This window comes from Diceros bicornis, chromosome 7 (genome assembly GCF_020826845.1).
Source record: "Diceros bicornis minor isolate mBicDic1 chromosome 7, mDicBic1.mat.cur, whole genome shotgun sequence".
Lineage (NCBI taxonomy): Eukaryota > Metazoa > Chordata > Mammalia > Perissodactyla > Rhinocerotidae > Diceros > Diceros bicornis.
In genome coordinates, this window is record NC_080746.1 from 70,572,503 (window position 1) to 70,587,487 (window position 14,985).

The 14,985-nt window shown below is 50.7% G+C and overlaps 1 protein-coding gene across 6 annotated transcripts in view; it reads left to right on the forward strand.

Moving 5' to 3' along the window:
* The window catches only part of MICAL2 (microtubule associated monooxygenase, calponin and LIM domain containing 2), a 220,576-nt gene that overhangs the window by 130,722 nt on the left and 74,869 nt on the right, over positions 1-14,985 (forward strand). For 4 of the 6 annotated variants that reach the window (XM_058545997.1, XM_058545992.1, XM_058545993.1 and 1 more), the window contains 4 exons: positions 817-924; positions 2,009-2,195; positions 3,547-3,635; positions 5,050-5,152. In XM_058545997.1, the coding sequence (XP_058401980.1) occupies positions 817-924; positions 2,009-2,195; positions 3,547-3,635; positions 5,050-5,152 (487 nt within the window). Of the gene's footprint in view, positions 1-816; positions 925-2,008; positions 2,196-3,546; positions 3,636-5,049; positions 7,516-14,985 lie in introns of those variants that run through there. The other 2 variants (XM_058545994.1, XM_058545996.1) reach the window with 2 other exon arrangements.

Sequence of the window (14,985 nt, forward strand, 5' to 3'; positions counted from 1 at the left end):
GGAGGAGTCAAGTTCATCTTGGCCTAGCTCTGCTAAGTGCCAGGCGCTTTGGCACATGTTCTCTCACTCAGTTCTTCCCACAAATCCATGAGGCCGGCACAATTAGCGCATTTTACTTGACAAGGAAACTGAGCTCAGAAGCTGAGAGCTTGGGCCCCAGTCTCAGGTCTGGTTTCTTGGTGGAGCGGGGTCTCAACCCTTCCTGCAGGTCTGTGAGACCCCATGCTCACCAAGCAGCAGCTCATAGCCCTCCCCTCTGCAGGGGGAGGGGCCTCTGGAGGAGGGCGGTGGCAGTCAGCTGTCTGTGAGATCTTGATTGTTATTTCCTTGTCTCCTTTGCTCGGCTTTTCTCCCTCATAGCCTTTTGGAGGCTACAGTCACAGAGGTGCCATACAGGCCCTTTTGGTGGTTATGGGGCCTGAGCAGCCCGAGTCACCCTAGCCCCTGATGTGAGAGGCCCTGTGGGGCACCCGGGCTGGGGTCAGGAGACCTGAGTAAGAGTCTTGAATCCAGCATTTATTTGCTAAGTTGCCTTGGCTACATCCCTTCTTCTCTCTGGGATTCATTCACCCCACCTGTGAAAAGAGAAACTCGGTGAACTCCTGAAGGGCCTGTGCCCCCAACGGATGTAGTTCTCTGAGTCACCTGGCTCGCCCAGGGCACAGGGTTCCATTTCTTTGCTTTTCTTAGGCCGTTGGGTGCTGTCTGCCTGTGGGTGTGGAGCCCTGTCCCACATCTGCCTGCTTGTCTCTTCTTTCTGGGTGCTAACTGGCCTCTCCCTTTGTCTCTGTCTCCTCCGCCTCTGCTCTGGGGTAGCTGACGGTAGGGAGAGTGTCCAGCGGAATAGGGGCTGCAGCCGAAGTCCTGGTCAATCTGTACATGAATGATCACAGACCTAAGACCCAGGCCACCTCTCCAGACCTGGTAAGGATGCACACCCCTCAGCCTTCTCCCGCAGACACCAGCTCTGACCTCCCAGGGAGGGTGCACGGGATGAGAGAGGATGGCCTGGCCCTCCCAAGGTCCCCTTCTCATGGGCCAAAGGGGACTACGAGTGGGCTGGTCAGAGCAGAGGATAGCGGAGGCTGCATTTCCTTACAGACAGTCCCCACTTGGCTCCCTTCTGGGTCATTTCACAAGACAGAGCAACTTCCCTGCCGTCTAGGGCTATGGAGAACTCGGAAAAAGGCCAGGCGAGGCCGTCCACACAGTTGGACATCCCTACCATCAGTTTAGTGTCCAACCTGAGTGGCCCTTCTGCACTGGATTGAGAATTCAGTAATAGGGAAAACATCCCTTTCCTTTGAATTCTTCCCTTCTCCAAATGAGGCCACTCGCTGCTGCCACCAATGATTTAAGCTGACAATTTTTTTGGTTTCCTTATGACACATTCACCTGGAATCACCCAGGTGCACCCCTGCCCTGGCCCTCACCCTCCTACCTTGCATTTAGGAATTTGACTGGCAGCCTATGGGCTGTAGGACACAGCCTCTCCCTTTTCTGCGTTCTCTGAGCAGTTTCAAAGCCGCAAGATTTCCTTGCCTGACGTAAGTCCCTGCAGGGGGACTAGGATGTGTAGAACACTCTTTCAGCGACCTCGCTGTAGACCCAGGCAACATGTAACCCCTGGGACAGATTCCTGGCGACAGCGTCCCTGGGCAGGCATGTTTGAGGGATGCCCACTCCATCAGACCAGGTGACATCACTCCCACCGGAAACCAGAGCAACCAGCCTGTGGGAGGCCCCTTCCGGCCAGCCTTGTTGCTGGCCGGCCTGCCTGCCTGGGAGGACCATTTCAGTAGCCCCTACAGGATTGAGTTCTGGTGGGGGTGCATCTTCCCACCCTCACTCTTTGCTGTGGTGCCTGCGGTGACAAAAGCAACAAATAAGTGCCTACGAGGTCCCCATGATTCAGGTCAGAATTGCTACAAGCCTAGGCCTCGCATTTGGGGATGCAGTAGAAGCCCTAACATGCTGCTCTTCTCTCCCTGTGCCCCGTGCCCCCCAGGAGTCTATGCGAAAGGTGTTTCCCGGGAACCTGGGCGGCAGCAACACCTGTTACTTCTGTAAGAAGCGTGTGTACGTGATGGAGCGGCTGAGTGCAGAGGGCCACTTCTTCCACCGGGAGTGTTTCCGCTGCAGTGTCTGCGCCACCACCTTGCGCCTGGCCGCCTACGCCTTCGACGGTGACGAAGGTAACGCCCAAGGGCCAAGGAGGGCAGTGGTCTCTGGCCTGGGCTCCTGCCCCTCTGGAGGATCTGGGATGCCCACGCTCCCGGGGAGTACAGTGTCATCAGGAAAGCCGCTCAGGGAGCCGGGAGCTCCTGCTAGACAGAGAGGCCACCTGTGCTGGGCAGGGGCTCCTGAGGGAAGGGGAAGCCGTCAGCACCTGGATGTGCCAGCACTGGCGGGCCCTACTGTGTGCCGAGTGCTTTATGGACATCTTCCCATTTAGTCTCACCACCTTCTGTCGCCCCTGTGTGGTCGAAAGTCAAACCTGACACCCTATGTAGCATGCTCGCCACCAGACCTGGCATATAATAAGGGTTCGATAAATGATGGCATCTTAACGTTACTGTATATAAAGTGTGTATTATAAAATAACCATAATAATAACATCCCGTCTGGTAAATGGGCTACCAGAGATAGGGATGAAGGAATTGTGCCTGTTGGAATGAGTGGTTATTTTCCAAATTTCAGCACTAGCTATTCGCACCATCATATATAATGAGAGGCAGTACAGCACAGTGCTTGTGATTCCGTCCCCTCACACCGGACTGCCTGGCTTCGCATCCAGACCGTACCGCTTACCGGCATACAGCCATGAACCTGCTACCCAACCTCTTGCTCCCTCAGTTTCCTCATCTGTGAAATGAGGATAATAATAGTGCTGAGTTTAAAAGGATGTTGTGAGGATGGATGAGTTAAATCATGGGAAGCATTTAGAATCGTGCCTGATATAGTGCGGGCCCTACATAAGATTTTCCTATTGTTATCATTCTTCCCGTCACTGTTGTTACTGTTGTAACAAAGAGCAAAGAAGGCTTTTCTGGAAGGCGCCCAATGGTCCTGGGCAGTGGCCAGTGGCCCAGTGTGTACCTTGCCTGGGTCTTTTCCTCCGGATCACTGCTGCCATCTGTTCTGAGCCTTTCCCACCCCCAGGGGTCCCAGAAAGGACGAGGAACCAGAAATAGTGTTGCTATTCAGAGCTGGTCATTTCACTGCCTGGCAACAGGCATTGGGGAGAGACTTGGCCTCAGTTTGGTTTGGGGATTATCTGGGGGTTTCAGTCCACCCCAGGAGCGCCCCATTGCTGCAGCCTGCCTCTGAAGCTGCAGAGGGTCCTACTGCCTCATCTCCGTGTCACTTCTTTAAGGCAGGTGAGAGGAACCATTTCCCAAGTTTCAGCTGTCCTAAGCTTGTTTCCCTTATTCACATTCTCTGACTTAGACAGTGGTGAGCACTTGGCTTATGTCTGCTGTGGCTCCAGCTTACAAGAGAAAAACCTGTGTGCGGGTGTGTATGTGTGTGTATTTATTTTTACAGGCAAGTTTTTCTGCAAGCCTCATTTCATTCACTGTAAAACCAATAATCAGCAACGGAAGAGACGGGCGGAGTTGAAGCAGCAAAGAGAGGTAGGTTTTGTCTCGAAAGTGCTAGTGACACAGGGTAGACCTCTAGAGAGGAGACGGTTTTCAGGGGTTCCTCCAAGTTAGGCCAACATTTCTGGCCCTGGAGGGATTGAGACCCACACGTGAAGAAGATAGTCTCTACTTCCTTATGTGGAGGATCCCTTTGCCTCAATCTGTTGAGCCAGCCTCTGGATTTGTCCCATTCTAGATGCCAGAAGCCCAGAGATCTTTCCCTGTCCCATGCCACGTGGCTCCCCTGTGCTTGGGGCCCACGAGACCATAGGGCTCTATTTGCAAGGATGTCACAGGTAGGGCCAACCCTCTGCGGGTTCCAAGTCCTTTCCCCAGGCTCTTTGATGTCAGCAAAGTGTCTGGCTTGCTGAGTTTATGGATGGCCTGTGATAGCGCCCCCCTCTGGCAGCTCTTAGCAAATACCTCTCTTCGCCTTGATCAATGACCCACCACCAGCACAGACCTGCAACGTAATGGCTTTTTTCTGATTATGTAACTAATATAGGCTCGACATAGAAAAATGGGTAAATAGATGAAAATATATAAAGAAGGAGAGTTAAATTACCCATCATCGCTCTATCCTGAGAAAACCATAATTAAAATTTTGTAGCATTTCCTTCCAGACATTTTCCTCTGAATATATTTTAACCTAGTTGGAATCCTATCACTACAGTTTTATATCCTTCTTTTTTCACTAACAGTGTATCAAGAACAATTTCCCATGACATAAAATTCTTTTGGAGCATAATTTTTGATGCCTGTAAAAGATGGTCGATAATTGATTTGAGTCGCATATTATTGGACGTTCATATTGTTTAATACTTTTACAGTGAACGTCTTTGTATGCTTCTTTATCCATATTTCAAATTATTAGGATATATTATTAGAAATCGGATTGCTGAGTCAAAGGACACGTGTGTTTTTTTATGTTTTTTGTGAGGAAGATTAGCCTTAGCTAACATCTGTTGCCAATCCTCCTCTTTTTGCTGAGGAAGATGGGCCCTGGGCTAACATCCAGTGCCCATCTTCCTCTATTTTATGTGGGGCACCTGCCACAGCATGGCTTGATAAGCAGTGCGTAGGTCCATGCCCTGGATCTGGGCCGTGACCCCCAGGGCTGCCAAAGCAGAGAGCGCGCACTTAACCGCTAGGCCACCGGCGGGCCCCGGACCTGTGTGTTTTGAGGGCTCCTGAACCCTATGGTCAATTTGCCCCCCAAGAAAAGGCGTGCCCATATCCGGGTCCCTTCAGCAGTGCCTGGGGCTGAATTGCTGCTAGTTGGAGGCTAGTTGCAAAACGCAGGGTCTGCCAAGTTCAATTTTTATTGGCCTCTCCGTCTGCTTTGTTGGCGGAGTCCTCTGTGAGCGTCGTGGACTAAATGCGCTCGCTTTCATCTCTTTCTCAGGAGGAGGGGACGTGGAAAGAGCAAGAAGCCCCTCGGCGAGACACTCCCATGGAAAGCTCTTGCGCAGCCGCAGCCATCGGCACGCCCGCAGGCAGCCCCCCAGGTATCCCCAATTCCTTCTTTAGGAAGGCGCTAAGCTGGCCTCTCAGGCTGTCGTGGGGCCTGCTTCGCCTTCCCCGGAGCCTGCTTAACTGGATTCAGGGACTCCTGCGCGCCGTCGGCCTGCATATCAGGGACAATGCTTACAACTACTGCTACACCTACGAGCTCCTGAGCCTCGGGCTGCCCCTCCTCTGGGTGTTCTCCGAGGTCCTGGCTTCCATGTTCCGGGAGTCCGAGGAGACCCTCGAGAGCATCCGCAACTCGGTGCTCAGATGCCTCCCGGTCAAGCTCCACTGACGCGCCGGCCCCCCAGAGTGCCTTAACATTTCCAGGGTAGATGGCGGGGTGTTCCCAGGTAGCTGAGGCGCTGGCCGGGAAGCCTAGCGGTCTTGAACCGATTAGCTCAAAGCCAAAGAGTTCCACGGTGGCCTCCTGCGCCTGGCCTGTCAGGGTGAACCTTTGCTCCCAGTGCTGGGGCCGGCACCACATGAAGGATTTTTTTTATAGCTTTGTACTTTTATACCAAAGCGAGCCATATTTCTGGGTTTACATTTCAATTTTTAACTTTTAATAAGCCAAAAGAAAACATTTTTTTCTATAAGCGTCAATTTTTCTAAACGGGTTTGAGGTTTATAACTGGTATTACAGACCCCTTCCACGTGGCAGTCGGTTGCAAGAGTCACTACCTGCAACGGTAGTGATTTGGGCTTTTATATAAACCAAAGTGAGTGTGCCATCTCCTGACCAGTGCCTTTCAATTTATGTCCCTGGATGCCACTTGTCAACAGGAGGCAATTTTTTGCAAGGTGAAAGCATAGTCATTTTAGAAGGACAAAATAGAATTAAACCTACAAAAGCATATGGCAGTGTGTAGTTGGCTGTTCTCTTTCCTCCTAGACAGAAGAGACCATTTTGCTCTCTTGTTTTGATGTAAAATAGTAGCTTAAAGGTTTTTTCCCCTATACCAAATCACAGTTAAATGACACAGATCCACAAGGTTTCAAGCAGATTGCTACAAAAGTGCATTTTCCCTTTCACTGATGAGTACTGCAGCGAGAGCCCGTTGGCCCCTGACTGTGCAGAGCTCTGTCAAGCTGATGCAATGCTGAAGAGGAGCTATGTCAGCTGGTGGCATGGACTGGGAGCTATGACCCCTGGGGCTCCCTATCAGGTCCCCGGCCCAGATGCAGTCTGAGCCAAGGCCACTCGAGTCCGTAATGATCAGACTGAGGGAGGACTCTGCCCTCTCACATCACGTCCTTTGGGACGGAGAGCGTTTGTTAGGGTGTTGTTTCTGGGAAGCACAGCCTGCCCAGTGAGCACTGCTTGCAGACCTCACTGGGTCTGCTGCTTAGCCACTCGGCTGCCATGCATATTTGGTCAAAACAGTCAGAAACCATTTATTTTCACACTGTCCTAGCAAAGGAATGTGTCTGACCTCCAGGGGGAAGCTCCCCTGTGTCTTGATTGTCAGGGGAGGCTGGGAGTGGAAGCTGTTTATTGACTGATGCAAAAGAAAAATGCCCTATTAAGGGCAAAAAGAGGCATTGGCAAAAACTTGACTTCTTCACTCTGGGCATCTGGAGGAGGCCTCAGCTCTCCCCACTGCACTCTGCCGCCTGGATGTGCACAGCTGCTGGGTCTGGTTGAACAGCAGAGAGGCTGCCAGAGATACCGTGCTCAGTGTATCTAGAATTCCCGGGCTGGAAACAGCTCCACGCACTTGTTACACTAGAGATCTCCTCCGGAGTAAGGAAGGAGGGAGCCTGGTGTGGGTTAGGAGCCAGAACTCTTGAGGGCTTTGAGATGACAAGTTTTTATAGGGTGGACATTTCTACAAATGCTTCCCTGAAGTCCTTGGGTCAAACAGGGGCATGGCTGTGGCCAGGTCCATGGGAATGAGTGCCTCTGTCCTTGTTGGAACTGCTGTCAGTCTGATGACTTGCATTGTGTTTTTCCAAATTTTTGCTGGGATTTTAATGTTCAGCGTGGTGGGAGGAGCCCTTGATTCATTTTATGTTTGGTTCCGAAAGTAAATTCTTGAGGTCATGCTGTGAACACACGCACAGCCGTGTCATTGTTATTGTCATCAGCTGAGGGTGGACTGAGACGCTTTGTGGAATGCTCTGCAAAGCCAGAGTTAGGCTCTGAGAATGTCACTTATGGCTATGAGGAGACTAGTTTGAATTACTCTGAGGAGACAGGGTGTGCCTGTCAGAAGTCTGAGATGTTTGTATGTTCTGAGACTTTGAACCTTTCTGGTGGGCAGCTCCAAGGGTCCGGGAGCGGACGCCTCTCAGCCTCCACAGCAGATTCAAGAGTGAATATGAGACACTAGAGCAAATTGGGGCAGAGGGTATTGAGGGGGGGGGTCCTGAGGGCACGTACACTCGGAGTGGAGAACAGGGGAGCATTGGGGTATGCAAACCACATGTGTCCCCTCTCGTGGATGAGTAGCTGGTCACTACCAGAAAGGTTCATCTGTCCTACACGTCAGTGACTTGTTCAGGGGGAGTTTCTCTTGTTTTTTAATGGTTGCCTTATTTTCAACTCCCGTGCCTTCTCGTGTTGTCAGTTTCCTTTTTTCCCCAAACTAAATTCTCTTTTCTGTCTCTCTCTTTCCAACCTTACACTGTGGCCGTCAGTTCATTTCAGCCTTCCAGTGCTACACCCACTTCTTGGCTGACACACTTCTGCTCTGAGGTGACTGGTTTTCTTGCCAATTTTCAGAGAGTGGTACTAAGCCCTAACCCGCTTTCCGTCCGCGTCCTCCCCGCCGCGGTACTGGTATGCTAACTGCGAGTGTCTTGCATACTAATAGACTCATTTGGTAGCATGGTCGGTTAACAACGTGGGGTGGTGTCCGGCTTGAAAGCCGTTCCTGATTCCATTGACCTCTGAGCCGGCAGCCCAGTCCACACAGGTGCATGCCCCGCCTCCCCTCTGTTCCCTGTGCGGCCTGCGCGCATGCTTTTCCGGTTGCACTTACGAAGCCACTTACCTTCCTGGGAGGGTTAACCCTGACTGTGAGATAGTACCATAGAGAGGGCTCTGTCACCTTTGAAAAGAACTCCTTTGTCTAGCAACCTCTGAAAAAGCACATGCATAGAAGCATCTTCTTAAATTGGTTCCAACATAAAGGTTATTGATGTTATTGATCAAAACCATAGGTGACTCTTTTTGGAGGGATTTTAAAAAAGTACTGCCTGGCTTCATCACAAGCTTGATCCATCCTCTGTATTTTGAACACATAATCACAATTTTCCTAGCAAATCCTTTCTCTACTGCAACCTGTACTTTAGATCCAAGGATTTTGCTGTGGCTCTTCTTATCTCTCTCGCTCGTAAAGCCCCAGATGATGCAGAAGCTTCAACTAGAGCAATCGTCATTACAGGCCAGGGATGGCTTTGGGAAATGACTCACTTCAGCCCCAGGCCCGGAGCAGCCAGTTTCAGTGCCCCCACGGCTCTGCTCAAAGCACATTTTCTCACTGACTCCTTACATGGAGCGGTAGGACATTCGGAGTCCCATTCGTTTTAAAGAGAAACAGCACACCAAGTATGGTGGAGCCGTTGTGGGCCAGGCCTCACGGTTTCAGGCTGCAGGGGGTGTCCGTCCTGCATGAGGCCCAGAGCCATGCTGACCTCTCAGCCTGTCTGCACAGTCCTGCATGCTGCATTGCTCGCCGCATTGGTGCAGAGCCTAGCCAGTATGAAGTCATTGCTTTTGTCTTATCTTCTCTTGCAGAGTCTCCCTCCCTTTATAGAATGTCAACCAAAGAATGCCCTTCTCCCCTCCCAGCCTCCTCCTTAGCTAGCCCCCCCCATCTCATCATTGTAATGCATGTTTGTGACCTTTGATAGTCATTTACAGTGCCACACGGAACCCTGTATTTTGCACACAGCAGACAATGTTTAGCTTTATTTATGGTATTTGATGCTGTAAATGAAAATAAATATGGTTCTTTATAAAGCTTGTTGTTTCCTCTCTTCTTTGCCGTGGGAGCTGCTCAATCCTCAAACACAGGGGTTGGTTTAGGGGGTCAGTCTTCCCTAAACTGCTAGCGGGACTTGCACTTGTGGTGACGTGGGACTCTGGGGCTGCGCTGGGCACTCTGAAAGGAAATATTACCCAGAGGTAATATTTGGAAATGTCACCAATGCACCTGGGCCAGGCTTTGGGGTCTCTTTCTTGAAAACTCATGGTACTTTTCTGCTCTAGGTGCTGGGCATAGCTGGATGAGGGCCAGTGTCACCTCAGCTGTTAAGACAGTCTGTTCCTAACAGCTAACCGTTTCCCCCATACATCCAAGCTACGGACCTGTAGGAGATCTTGACTTAAGGACCTTACACTAATTTAGGTTCCTATATAGCAAAGGTTGCTCTTGCAAGTTTTATGCTAGTCCTGCTGAGTGATGGGTGGAAGGTAAGGAGGAAGGACCAGGACATGGGTTTCAGGATGGCATGAACATGGCAGGTGTGCTCATCCAGATGGAGAGCCATTTATGATCCTAAGAGACCTCTCCTGCCCCCAAAGGCTCAGGTCACTCAGTGTCTTAGGCTGCAAGTCTCTGCCCACAGGGCCACTCAGAGGACAGCACCCCTGGCAGGCTCTGGCCCAACTCCAGGCTGTCCTTAAGGGAGAGATTTGGAGTCTCACTCGGCTAGTCTGGACAGTGACAAAGAAGTCTGGTCCTCAACCTGCCTACGGTGGGATGCCTGCCACTGCCAGGATGGATGTAGCTGGGTTTCCAGTGCTGGCATGAAAACCCTTCTGTGAACTTCACGAGGGCCCTCACACCTCCAAAGAGGCATTTCTGGGGCTCTGGGGCTCTGAGCCCAGCTGCTGGCACCTGCATCTGCCTTCTGAACTGCCTGAGGTCGTGACCAAGGGTCTGTACTCTTACTCAGTTGAGATACTCTTTCCCTTCCATGAAAGAAAGGGTATTAGGGACTAAAGTCAGGAACTGGGTTGTGCAAGTGACTCATTCCTTGATTCATTGATCTGTTCCAGTATTTGTTGAATGCCTACCATGCCCAGGCATGTTCTAGGTCCTAGAGATGCAGCAGTGAACCACACAGAGTCCCTGCCCCTCCCTGTATCTTGGAATGCATGTATCTCAGTGGTGTACACTAGACATGGTTTGTTTTATTTATTTGTGCATGCATTTGTACATGCATGCATTTGTTTACTCAACTAATATTTACTGAGCATCCACGGGAATAGAGCAGGGAATGAAACAGACAAAAGTCCTCATTCTCATGGAGCTTATAGTTTGGTTTTGATTTTTTGATTTGAAGTTGGGTTAAAGCAACATTTTCCAAAGTATGGCAATGGAACACTGGCTTCAAGAAGTGCTTTGTGAATAAAGGGTTCCATCGTCACAAAGTTTGAGAAATGTTTTATACTAATCATGCCAGTCCTCCCAAACCTTGAGATCCACAAGATTTATGAGCATGTTAAAGTCTCTGAGGACTCCTCCAGTAAAGCTTAATTTGTTCAAGTGGCCGTTTCCATATCTATTTGAAGTGGGGTTTTTGTTTGTTTGGGGTGAGTTTTTGGTTTGCATATTACATTCTACATAAGCGTTTGGTAGAATATTCTTTTTTTTTTTTTTCCTAAACACATGCTTTCCAAGTACTTCCTTCTTTTTTTGTTTTTATAATTTTATTTATTTATTTATTTATTCCCCCAAAGCCCCAGTAGATAGTTGTATGTCAGAGCTGCACATCCTTCTAGTTGCTGTATGTGGGACGCGGCCTAAGCATGGCCGGAGAAGCGGTGCGTCAGCGCGTGCCTGGGATCCGAACCCGGGCCACCAGCAGCGGAGCGCGCGCACTTTACCGCTAAGCCACAGGGCTGGCCCTAGAATATTCTTTAATCTAGTGTTTCTGGATTAAAGACTTAAAATGAAAAAAGTGAAATAATAGAATTAAATAGAATTAAGTATTGATTAGATCATGGGGTGGTAACTTTCTAAGCTTAAAAACCTCTGATGCAAAAGGTTACATGGGAAAACCTGATAAAAATCTGACTGTATTCGCTTTTAAAACTTAACATATTATAACAATAAAAATGAAAATATTGAGTAGGCAGTCAGACTGGGGAAAAATTTGAATTCAATGTGATAACAAAGATGTTCATTGCCGTGGCATTTCAAAAGTTTGTGCAATCAGGTGTTCCCATGCACCTTGCACAGTGTAGGTGATAGTTAAAATTTGCCAATTAAAGACCCAATGATAAATGGGCAAAGACTATGCATAGACAGTTCAAACTCAAGCAAATTTTTAAAAGAAAACACTAAAAAGAAAAGGCAAGCATTTAGAAAAATATTCTAACTTGGCTTTCAAAGGAATGTAAATTAATTATGCTGTTCCCACTAAATTAGTAAAGAAAAAAGGGAAGTTGATGGTAAGAAAAAATATGAACTTAATCACTAGCATTGAGTAGAAAGTAAATGGGGACAGTCTTTTCTGGGAGGCAATATGGCAACGATTATTAAGCTCTGCAAAAGGGCGCCGACCTCCTGGCCCAGTAATCCTACCGCAGGGAACTGATCCTAAAGAAATAATCCAGCGAAGAAACAAATCTGCCTACAGCCTGAATGTTAAGTGGAATAAGTGGGACAAGCACGGTGGGTGGGCTGTTCCCCCCTATTCCTATGAACTCGTTTCTTTTTACAGCTTTTTCTTTAATCTCTTAAAGAAGTGACTGCTTCTACTGCCCCAGGGCCAGCTGTTACTGACTGAGCATTTCCTCTGTGCCAGGCACGGAGCCAATACTTTCTGTGTGGAACCTCGTTAGCTCTTCACCTCCTTGTGGCAACCTTGAGGATGGTACTGATATTGAAGGAGCTCACTGACACTAGAGAGGTGATCTGGAGCGGCATCTTCAACGGTCAAGGAGCAGAGAGTCCCCCGGGCCCACGCCAGGGTCAGGTGCTGCTCTCAGGGGAGCCTTGGCACGTGGGAAGAGCCCTGGACTTGGCCAGAGACCCGGCATTGACTCCAGCACTTTGTACCGACTCCGTGGCATCGGGCAAGTCCCTCTGTGAACCAGGGCTAAGGACACCCCTGGCGTAGGGTTTTGTGAGGGTAGAATGGCTGTGTGTGCCTGGTACAGCACTGAGGGCAGCAAGAACTCTCTTGCTGAGTTCTAGATAGTACTTTCCTAGTTTTGTGCAGCAGGGAACACCCTGAGGGAGACTTTCTTTGGCCATTCTAGATCAGCTGGGGCTCAGAGTACCTGATGGGACATCTTCAGGTTGGGGACTAAACAGGTCTCCGTTCACACTGGCTGGTAACATCTGTATGTCTCTAGTTTTCTGATCCCCAGCTCTCTTGAAGCTCCCTCCAGCCATCCCTGCCTCAGCTCTGGAGTCCCCCTTTTCTCCCGCCGGCTGCCAGCGGGACTTTCCTCTTGTTTTAGTGGTTGCTTGAGTCTCCACAAAGAGAGAGTGTGGAGTCGAGCTCCGTCTCCAGCGGCCTACTCAACATCTCCACTTAGATGCCCACTGAGCGACTCTAACTCCTGACCTTCTCCTGAAACAGACTCCACCCTGGGCCTGAGCCATGGCTGGAAACAGAAGTTCCATTCTTCTTGTTGCTCAGCCCAAAGCTTTGAAGTCATTCTTGACTCCTCCTTCTCTTGGCACCTCCTCCAATCCATCCGTGAATTCCAAGAACAGTCAGAGTCTGTCCACTTCTCCCGACCTCCATGCTGCCACCCAGCCACTGTCGTCTCTCCCTGGGTTAACGCGGTGGCCTCCTGTGAGGTCTACCTGCTTCTGCCCTGCTCCACTCACCTGTTTTCAACAGGACAGCTGGAATAATCCTTTTGGAACTTAAGTCTGATCTCTCCTCTGCTCAAAACTCTCCAGAGTGTCCTCAGTTTACTCAGAGGAAAAGCCAAAGGCATCCAGTGGATTCAGATGGCTCTGCGTGGTCTGGACCCTGTTGCTCTGACCTGCTCCGTCTCACACGCTGTTCCCAGCCACACTGGGCTCCTAGAATATCAGGCAGGCTCGGCTTTGGAGCCTTTGCACTGCCTGTTCCCTCTGCCAGGAATGCCCTTCCCCAGTATCCGTATGGCTGATCCTGCCCTTTATTCCAGTCTTTGTTCCCATGTCTCCCTCCCATGAGGTCTACCTTTAATCCTGCACCCTGCACCCTTGGCTCTCCTGATCCCCTTTATCCTACTAGATGGTTTTTCCATAGCATTTATCACTTCCAATCATATTATGTGATTCACTGATTGATTATGTGTATGGTTTGTTTGTTTATCCTCTTACTAGAACATAAGCACCTTGAGGGCAGGGATCTCTGTTTCTTTTGAACACTCAATAAATACGTGCTTAGCACATGGTAGGCCCTCGGTCAATAGTTGAAGGATAAATAAAGGAATGAGGGGCCCTGCCTTCTGGCCTGGGCCACAGACTGGAGAGCCCGAAGCCGTCTTGGGCTGGGGACAGTCTTGCTGGCGTCATTCACGGTTCAGAAGGGAGAACCTGGAAGAGAAGTGTGACACTGTGTTCAGTTACCTCTGTAGAGCCCTGTGATGGATTGCAGAAGGGAGTTGTGATTTTGCTTCCATTTTGCCTTCCGAGGGGTATGATCTTCACACAGCCTCTCAGCAGAGCTGCGTGGCCAATAGGGCTTGGAGGGACCCTCTCAGAGCAGGCCCAAGGGTGGCAGCAGAGAGTAGTTCCAATGGGATGCCTTTGGGCATCAAGGCCCAGGCCACTGGGTCACACACATCTTCTCCCACCCCTGGGGTCTGACACAGGAGTCCAGGTGGCAGGTTTGAGACAAGAGGTGGGGTAGGGAATGCTCCCTCCACCACAGCCTGGGCTGGAGTGGGGCTGAGGCCCCCACGCCATGGCAAATGGTTGACTCAACTTGCCTTTGACCTTGTGAGTCTAGTCACCCTGCAAGTGCCTGTAATTGAGACCAAAAAGGGGCAGGCAGCAGGGGGACCAGGGGTGACCCCTCCCTCCCAAAGAAGCTGACTCCTTACCCTATGTGGGCCTAGAAGTGCCTGGAAGATCAAATCTCTTCCCATCCCCAACCCACACCAGGCCCAGCCAGGCCAGAGCCATCCCCTGGCTGTGGGGACTCCATCCGGACTTGTAGCAGTGCCTACACTCCCATCTGCCTGAGGCAAGCTGTGCGCAGAGGTCTGCCCAGCACTGGCATGCCTGCAGCCCCGGCCATGGGGCATGCGCAGGAGGGAAGGACCATGGACCCTGAGGCTACTTCCCTTCTCGCTTCACTGGTTGCTGTAGGGCCTCCTTACCAGAAACTTAAAATTCTCCCCACCACCTCATTCAGAGAAACTTGGGTGTAGGTCCTGGCCATGTCCAAAGCTGGAGGCTCAGAGCTGACCCCACACAGGACCTGTTTGTGGCAGGAGAAGGAGGAAGAAAAGAGGGTCCAAGGACTAAGGCCCCAAACCTGCTGCTGTTAGCAAAAGGAAAGGGAAGAGGCCAGCTTCCTTGCTTTGGGGCCCGCCAAGCTGTGGGAAGATACCGCCTGCCGCCCTCCCCTGCCGGCCCTGATGGAGGCGGCCCTGCTGCTCTGAGGGCTCACGAGCACTTGTGGACTGTCTGAGGCTGGCGTTTCCCTGGTGTCTGGCCTGTGTCCGGCAGAGGGCTCTGCAGGAGGGTCAGCTCTGCTGAGGGCCGTGGGGAAGGGGCCTGTACCTGGGGAAACTGAGTCTTCCCTCTGGTTGGCTTTAAGTTGACTTGCATTGGTCTCTGCACCTGGCTGCTGCTGGGGCCAGGCAGGGCCCTCATGTAATGCCGCCCACCCTGGTTCAGGGCAGCGGAGCTGGGCC